The sequence below is a fragment of the Patiria miniata genome, unplaced genomic scaffold, assembly GCF_015706575.1.
Source record: "Patiria miniata isolate m_02_andy unplaced genomic scaffold, ASM1570657v1 HiC_scaffold_3, whole genome shotgun sequence".
Classification (NCBI taxonomy): domain Eukaryota; kingdom Metazoa; phylum Echinodermata; class Asteroidea; order Valvatida; family Asterinidae; genus Patiria; species Patiria miniata.
In genome coordinates this window covers 13,951,326-13,960,424 of record NW_024037069.1, presented here as the reverse complement: position 1 = coordinate 13,960,424, position 9,099 = coordinate 13,951,326, and the positions used below count along the sequence as shown (strand labels likewise).

The 9,099-nt window shown below is 40.8% G+C and overlaps 1 protein-coding gene across 1 annotated transcript; it reads left to right on the top strand.

Annotated features, from left to right (window-relative positions):
- The first annotated feature begins 1,883 nt into the window (after positions 1-1,883).
- LOC119736488 (C-factor-like) lies at positions 1,884-7,175 on the top strand. Its single transcript, XM_038210504.1, has 6 exons — positions 1,884-1,954; positions 3,853-3,993; positions 5,091-5,142; positions 5,385-5,512; positions 5,729-5,884; positions 6,066-7,175. Exons 2-6 carry the CDS (start codon positions 3,868-3,870, stop codon positions 6,294-6,296), a joined length of 693 nt encoding a protein of 230 aa, XP_038066432.1. The 5' UTR covers positions 1,884-1,954; positions 3,853-3,867; the 3' UTR covers positions 6,297-7,175.
- Positions 7,176-9,099: the final 1,924 nt, after the last annotated feature.

The window sequence follows — 9,099 nt, the reverse complement described above, 5'->3', positions numbered from 1 at the left end:
TTCTACCATATTCTTTCAATCAAATTTCCCACAATCATCGAAGCACATAAGCTTTTGATCAATAATTGCCAAGGGTTCTATTTATAAAAATCAAAATGGCGTTTTCACTGGAGTGTACAGTTCTCCATTTACTTTGCGGTTTTCTCAGCGTTTACCGCTTATTAGATCAGTTCTATCCTAGCAATTTTTCGTTTGCATTGTTTTCTTAAAATTAATGTTTCAAGCCTTTTTTTCAATCGGAAGACTATCAAGACAACTTTTTAAAAAAAAATTGAGTCTCATGAATCCAAAACAAAAAATAAAAACAAAAAGTTTTGTTCTCATTTCTTGTAATTCTTTGAACATATCCTCTTTATTTTTGTTTATTTAGGCCGTAAATTCAGATCATGTTGAAATATAAACCTGAAAGTAAATAGCACAGACACAAATTTGAATACGAACACGTGAATAAATGTGTGTCCACTGCTAAAACTGAAATCTTAATACACCTTATGATATATACCGGCTTCAATGAATTTGAATGAATGAATAACCTTTTAACTGAAATTGAACGAACTTATTCATCAAGTCAGTGCTAAACTTAGAAAGCGAATGGCTCCTCTTGAGGACTACATGTGTAATTGTTCAAATAAAACTATAGTTGAGAGGGCCGGGTATTCAATTCAACGACTGTTTCAGATGGGTCAGATTGACTGGAAACCTATAGATTCCAGTGTTAAATCTTTCCAATATCATTATTCTGGGAAATAACGATACCTGTAATTCGGAACAAGTCCTTTTCCTTTGTGGAATTTCAGGGGGGAAATAGTGTTTCAGGTTACATAATGCACACATTACAAATGATGGACGCTGCCTTTAAGACTTTTAGTATGTCATTCTAGGCAGGCGCGGTTCCCCCCCCCAAAAAAAAAAATCCCTGTAAATGTAAGAATTTGACGCACATGGGAACGGTCTCCCCCTTAATGAGAAGGGTGCATTATTTTGTACACTTTCAGTTAATAAAGTGTGCCCGATTGTGGGATTCTATCAGCGCTCCCCATTCGCTCGTACCCCCCTTTGCCCAGGGCGCTGGGAAGGGCAGATGAGCTTCACAGAATCTTGTAAAGGAAGTGGGGATGGCATTCTGGGTAATTTATCATGACCTTTGTATGAAGCATCTGGCTGCAGCTGTAGACCGCGGTTAGCCAATGCGCGCAAATACTGTGGTGAGAAAATTCTGTTGAAATTGGTGGGGATTCACTTTGAAAATGAAGTATTTTGCCTGGACTACAGGGGCTAAATCGCAATAACGAGGTCACTATTATTTTGACCTGTAAACTGGACAGTTGTGCCCGTTATGGTCCGATGGCTGGAGCTCAAAACATCATGCATGCAGTCAACGTGCGACGTACATGTACAGTCATTTATAATTAATACGCCGTCCCGGTGTAGCGTGAATTTACGTTTCTATGAAATTCGGACTCATTGGTAATACCGCGCATGCGTAAGTATGGTAATTAGGAAAGTGACCGGTCACGTGAGAGGGATTAACCAATAATAGGGAAAAGGGGTCCGATTTTCATAGGAGTCGGATTTTCATGTGACACCGGCATGCATATTGTTGTGGCCTTTTGAGCAAAGATCTTATAGCGCCGAAGGCGCAAGATGGGGAACTCCATAGAAATTGCGAAATCGTCATGGACGCCATTCAGGTAAGCACACCATTGTGCAAACCATTGTTTGCACAATGGTTTGCTTCGAGTAAGCAAACCATTGTGCAAACAAATGGTTTGCACAATGGTTTGCTTGCTCGAATGGCGTCCATGACGATTTCCCAATTTCTATGGAGTTCCCCATCTTGCGCCTTCGGCGCTATAAGATCTTTGCTTTTGAGTCACTGGCCTGTGAACCTGTAGGTTTGGAGATCGAAGGTTTTTGCTCGAAGTTTGTGGCCAGCTAGTCCGACCGAACCGAAGTAAGTCAGTAAGTTCAAGGTGATAATAATAAACATAGTTTTCAGTTGAATCAAATGTCTATTTTTCCTTTCTCTACCTGCTATTTCTGTCTTGCACCTTCAGCCTGTAGCCTACCCGTCTGTGGGCTGGTGATGTGTTATGGACTCTACCTCCGCACAATTATTACAAGTGCGATAGCGTGTACCCGATTACAGGCCCACTGTAAGGAGAAAGGACGTGTTGGCCACTGGGCGTACGTCAGCAAAGTGTATACTGACTGGTTAGATATAATAAAGACTAGGGAGTTCACACTAAGGTCAGGATTCAAGCCCAATTCTTATGTAAAGACCGACATTTTATGTACAGAGCTACGAGTATGTATATTTCGTTATAAGCGCAAGTATACAGTGGGACCATAAATAGAGCTCTATCTATGGTGGAACCGATTGTTACGTCAATTTGCAACCAATTACATGTACCGAGCAAACCAATGATAGCTACACAGGCGACGTTCTTTCTGAGTTCACGCTATTCGCTATTGTTTCTCAAATTTGGTAATATTTATAACATCTATCTATTTTCTCCGCAACAATTTGTCCAATCGTATCAAACAAGGCGTCTAAACCTCTGTTTTTAGGGTCAACGAATTCATTAAAGCCATTTTACAATGATTATGTGTGTGTATTTTATCTAAAATTTAACTTCCATCTATATCTCCGCAGGAGTTTGTGGAATAAAACGAAACGAGGTATCTAAACCTATGTTTTTTATGTTTAACGAATTCGTTGAATTCGTTGATTCACATTATGCAAATTAATAACCACCATTACATCTAGGCCCTATCTATTTAAAATTTCTCCGCAGGAATTTGTCAAATCGTATCAAACGAGGCGTCAAGTCAGTTATGCAGACTTTGCAGGAAAATTAATTTAAGTTCCCTTTCTGTCAGCACGCATCTGATGTGTATTAAAACAGAGGGCGCATATATTATTTCACACTGGAGCTATGGAAAGATATCCCATACTCTAAATTCGTTGGACCCTTCCCTCCCCCACATGCAAATATGTTGAGCGGACGCTGTGTTCATATATTTTACGGAAAAAGTTCCGTAAAACATACCTCCAGAAAAAAAAAATCCTCAAAATGTCAACGTTCATCACCTCCTCCTTTCAATCAAATCCACATCAAAATAACTTACGCGCAAGGGACAGAAACGCAATGACGGACAAGTATTAAAGTACATTTGAAACCAAAGTCAACGTTTCCATGGGTACGATCTTGCTGTGCCACGTTGTTTCCCATCATGCCTTGCGCGATCTTAACCCCTGGAATTATCTAATTCAAATGTGTCAAATAGTGGCACATTTAAATTAGGACTGCAGTAAGAACTGATATGATGTTTCTAACGCGCGGCACAGTGCTTAAAATTTTGAAAGTTTGTTTTGTAGAGTCAATCCTTTCAAACATGAGATTTCTACGTCACGTTATTCAGCAAATATCTTTTGCAACACAAGATACAGGTTTTTTGGTGCGGAAAACAGGGCTTCTATAATCCATTTCGTACAGACATCGCGCAGTTTTGAAAAAAAATAAAATGTATTACTTTTTTAATAAGCGTATGAAAACGTATGTGACGTAAGATGCAGGAGAGGGCGCGCGGGCGTGCGGTTTTCGAAATACGTTTCATCAAGGCCAAAGGTTAGGATAAACATGACGCACAAAATCGGTACTCAAGTTACATTTTGGCAACAGTGAGCTCACATCCTTATTTTGTGTCGAGCCCTGCCTAATCTACACATAATCAAATTTAGATGACAGATTAGTTTCTTTTTTTTATGATGTATAGTCAAAATGTCATGATCTTGATCAGTGCGAAACCACTGTTGCAATGGCCTGATTTTTACCTTTTTTTCTACAGCTTTTTGGCAGTAAGATGTTTTCCGTTTTGGTCACAGGAGCCAGCCGAGGTATCGGACTCGAGTATGTCCGTCAGCTTCTGGCTTTATCTAGTCCACCACAACACGTGTTTGCGTGTTGTCGCTCGCCAGTAAATGCTGAGGTATGAACTATTTTATTTGACGCCAAAAACCGAGGCCATTAAAGATACAGTCCATCATTTGTAATTTGTGCATTTTGTTCGTTTGAAGCAACAAAAGTGTTCAAAATCTAATATAATGAAGGATACTGAACAACTAACCCGATGAAGTTTCAGCTCAGCTTCAGCTGTTTATTCCGAGAAAAACAGCATTCTAGGATCTCAATTTCAAATCAAGAGTTGCCGAATCATGTTTTGAATTGTTTTGAATTACAGCTTTACGCGATGTCGTGCACTGTTCTGACGAATTATAGCAACCGCGCGCGCCTGTGCGTCTAAAGACGCACCGTTGGAAAGGCCTTCTTTCGTTGGTTACTTACCAGAAAGATTAATTTCACATGGAGTTTAGTCCTCTTACTATCTTTCAACCAAGTATGTTTTTCAACAATAATACGCCAGTTACTTTTTTGGATGGCTGCAAATGATGGACTATAGCTTTAACATGCAGAACTACATGTGGTATACGGTACGCACACAGGTGGTACGAGTGCACTGAGTTCTCCATCGGCCAATCCGGTTCGTTACAGTAAAAACGTCTTACACGCGCATGCACCACTGATATGATAACTAGCACCCATTGGATAAACACTCAGGTTGCGTTAGCTTCCGGTTCCATTCGTGCTATGCTACACCGTGTGAAGTACGCATGGTTGAGATGACGTCACACTAACGAACCGGATAGGGGTTTCAAATTTCACGCGCGCTTCAACTTAATAAGAACGCGTGTGACATGCGCGCAAAAGAAATGCAGGGTCCAACCGGGTCCAACCAACATGTGGTTGTGACTTTTGGGGGGAAATATACAACGTACAAGTGCGTTCACTGGAACCAACTTTGCTTTTTTGTTTTGTCCAAAACTGCGAAAATCAGGGAAATAGTGGAAGCTTGACTGACACAGTTAAATACCTATATGTATTCCCATTCGGAGTGTTAAAAAATCCGAATGATTTTTAATTTTCATTCCGAACTACCACTGCATTCTACTAATGGTTTCTACTGTATTGTTTGAAATGAACTTTATTCTATGCATTGTAAATTACTTCGTTTTTATTTTCTTGCAGGATTTGCAAGGCATTGCCATGGAAAATCCTTCAGTGAAAGTTTTACAGATTGGTATGGTTTTGAATTTGTTGTGTGGAACATTGTAGATTGAACCCATTGTATCATTGCTAGATGACGTCATGGTGAATTGGTGGGTTAAAAAAAAACGTTTTTACCTACACTAGATACAGTGCCAATTTTGGAGGTGTAATTTCTTTTAAGGAGATAAATATTTGACGACTGTTTGCAAGAGTTTGTCTTGTCTTTTGCTTCTTCAATTGCTCCTGTTTTTTATACCTTATTTGGTTCTTAAGACGTCACTAAAGAAGACGACTTTCCAGCAGCGGTGAGAGAGGTGGATGGCGTGGTGGGCGAGAGAGGGCTGACTGTCCTCATCAACAATGCTGCTATCTTCTCGGGCCACACTTGCGAGACCACACTTGCGAGACAGCAACCTGCGAAGACTCAGTGAACCTCTACCGCGTTGAATGCCATCGGACCAATGTTGGTTACCCAGGTAGGACCCACAACCATAGACGGCAAAGGTAGGGAACGGGGGATTTGGGGGCCACACCTCAACAATAACAACCATCTCCACCCGTACTTATGAGGAGACGTATGTACAGATGTGAATGATCACTATTTCTCTCGTCCACAGGCATTTCTGCCCGCCTTGAAAAGGGCAGCAGCGCTGACATCGAGCGACGACACGACAATGAGCATGCAAACGGCCGCCGTGGTCAACATGTCTTCGGTAATGGGGAGCCTCGCCAGCACCAAGAACGGAAAGTCTGCATCCTACAGGATGACCAAGGTATGGCAGGAACGATATACACTTGGAGAGAGTCGAGCGAGAATTTTGGTTAACCATTATTCGATTATCTTTTCTGGAATCGAGGTTTGTTCACATTACATTTGGTTGGACTATAGTTTAGTCGAGTATTTAGGACCATATCCTTTAAATTGACTACCACATTTACACCTCTTTATAACAGGTAGCAGTCAACATGCTGACCGTCTGCATGGCCCACGATTTTGCTTCGTACGGTATCCTAGCCGTGGCCATGCATCCTGGGTTGGTCAATACAGACATGGGCAAAAGACACGCCGGGAAACTCAGTCCAAAGGAAAGCGTCTGTGGCATCTTAGACACACTGCTGAAGCTTCGAGGAAGACAGGCATCGGGGAAGGCGTACCAATGGAACGGCCAAATACTGGCTTGGTGATGCCCCTGCCTGGACGAGCATTGCTGCACACCGTGATGTGCTGTCAAGTTTTGATAATAATGGTCCGTACAAGAAGTGAGGATTTCAGTTCTTATTTAGAGGTAAAAAAGGGTGAAAACGGTAACTTTTTAAATATTTTCAGGAAAAATATCTTCAGGTAAAGATACCCGTTGAACTATGAAAAATGAATTGATTGTTCGTGCTTGGACTGACAATATGCTGCGTATAAGCGGAAATCATTTTGCTTATATGAGGTGTTTTTTTTTTCATTTTGCTTATATGAGGTGTAATGAAAAAATAATAAGATGAAGATGGTGGCTCTATGATCTTCAGGAAAGAGAGTTAAAGAATACCATTAGAACCGCGAGATTTCTTTTGTGCACGCGCTTGGACTGGCAACTAAAAGACTTTGCGCTGTGAAAAAATCCTCTATAAAAAAGGAATTGGCGGGATTTTATTCTGGGGAACTAAACAAAAAATACATGAACAAGTGAAAATGGTACCAAGTGTTTCACTTGCAAGGGGAGCTGTCGATATCAGTACTTTGTAAATTACACAACTTCTTTATTAGGCATTCCTAATCTAGAGAAAATGTATGGCTTAGCACAAATTTGTTTGGACATTAATTCTTTACAATCATACATGATGTTGAGCTCAGATGTTCAAGGGCGGAAATCGCTCCTTGAACGTGGCGGGACAGGTTTTTTTTCTCTCCCCGAAATTATATTACTCACAAAAAGTCACAGGCTGAACGGACAACTTTCCACTCGTAATGTTGCCATGGGGTATGGCAGCCATAGCGATAGACTTGAAATCAAGTCTGTAATGAGTGGTTTTAATCGCGTCCGCCGCAAGGGCGGATCCAGAACACAATTTTTTTTGGGGGGGGGGCAAAAAAAAGTTTGGTCCCCGAAAAAAGTGGGTCCAAAAAATTACGGCGTGGGTTTCGGGGCCCGCTTAAGGGCCCCGAAACCCACGCCGTAATTTTTTTTGGATTCTAGATGCTCTGTGATGCGATCTGAGGCAATTTCTGACCACTTTAACCAATTTTTTTTTTAAGGAAAAGATGGGGGTGTACTCATTGCCTGCCTTTATTGCGATGTCACATAAAAAAAACTTGGGTTTTTTTTTGGGGGGGGGGGGGTCATGGCCCCCTTGATAATGCAACAATATATTTCTAAACCTCATTGTGTGCATCGGGCATTTTGTCATTGCGGTTCTGTAACCTTAAAAATGGGCACAAACCGCGAACGAGTTCGTTTTCAGGGTGATTAGTTAAACTACAACAAACCACATGGGCCAAGAGGAGCTTACGTTTACAGTCGGCGCGCACTTCATTTTTTGAAGGGGATTTACAATTATTCGTAACAGTTTCAACTTCCATAATTACTTAAATATTACTCCTTTTATTCAAAGACAGTTGCAAAAGTACTAATATTATCTACAATGTTATACGCTTTTTTACTGTAATTTTAAAAACAGGACTGCCAAATAAAATGGAAACTTGAAAATGATCGTGTAATAATTACCCCCATATTTGGTGTTTCTTCGTAAGCCAGATGGGCTACTATTGGCCCTCGCTATGGAAACGTAATGCATATGCATTGCAGTGGCTGCATATATGAATATTCGCTTGAAAACGTCTTAGTCAAGTCGTTAGACACAGACTGACCATGCCGCGCGTTAGTACATGACTTCTGCATGAACGGTTGTAGCGCTGACGTTGCATGAACGGCGGTGGTATGCGGATTTTGGCGCTGATCGATGACGGACATAAACCACTATAGTCTAACGACTTGTCATCAAGTCTACCATAGCGATTGCGGGCCGGAGTGGGGCCGAATTTGTATAGGAGTAGCAAATTATATGACGTACGCAGGCAACATTGTGTATAACGTATACCGCATGAACCAACACGCACGTACAGCACATGTATGTGGGTAGGTGTACAAGAGCTTGGTCGAACCGACAAGAAAACCAAATTGGTTCTCAGCCACAAAGCGACGTATCAAAGAGGCTTTACCCTAAGACTCTGCCATGGTTGGTCACCCACCCATACTTACACATGAAAACATGGAGGGGACATTCGACATTGTGTCCCCCCGTTTTACCAAATTCATAAGGGGGACGTGTCCCCCTGTCCCCCCGGGATTTCCGCCCATGCGGATGTTCAGACATGCAAATCTTGAAGTACATATAACTTTTCTTCCCTTAAAACTATCAATGGAACCTCGAATCTCGAAAGGCATTGATTAAAGTCAGATTTTTGTTTACTATTGTTTTAGACAGATAGATAGATAGATAATTTTATTCGTCATGCAATCAATAAAGATACATGAAATTTGCTTTCCTGATGTACAGTCTAAAAACACCTATGATTAAAAATGACCATTACAACTCTAAAAACAACATACCATACGTTAAAAAAAACTGATCACAACTGAAAGCATACAGACACATGTAAATATAATAACTCTATAAAACACCGGAAATTTGTGACTCAGTTAAAACCCCAGACAAGTAATCCCCCATAAACAGAGTATTTATACACTCCATCCCCTCAACCCATACCGAAAAACAACGATTTTGCAAATATATCGAAGATAAAACAAAGGTATTGGTTATACCTTTACCAAAAATAACCTTCGACGTTTTACATGATATTCAGTTTCTCACACCACTTTTTTTTCTCTCATGATTATAATACATATAATGTATGACCTTTTAGGTTCACCATAGATTTAGCTATTGCATTAAAGGAATATTAGAGTAGCCTCAGTCTGTTTATGCATGCCACTCGACC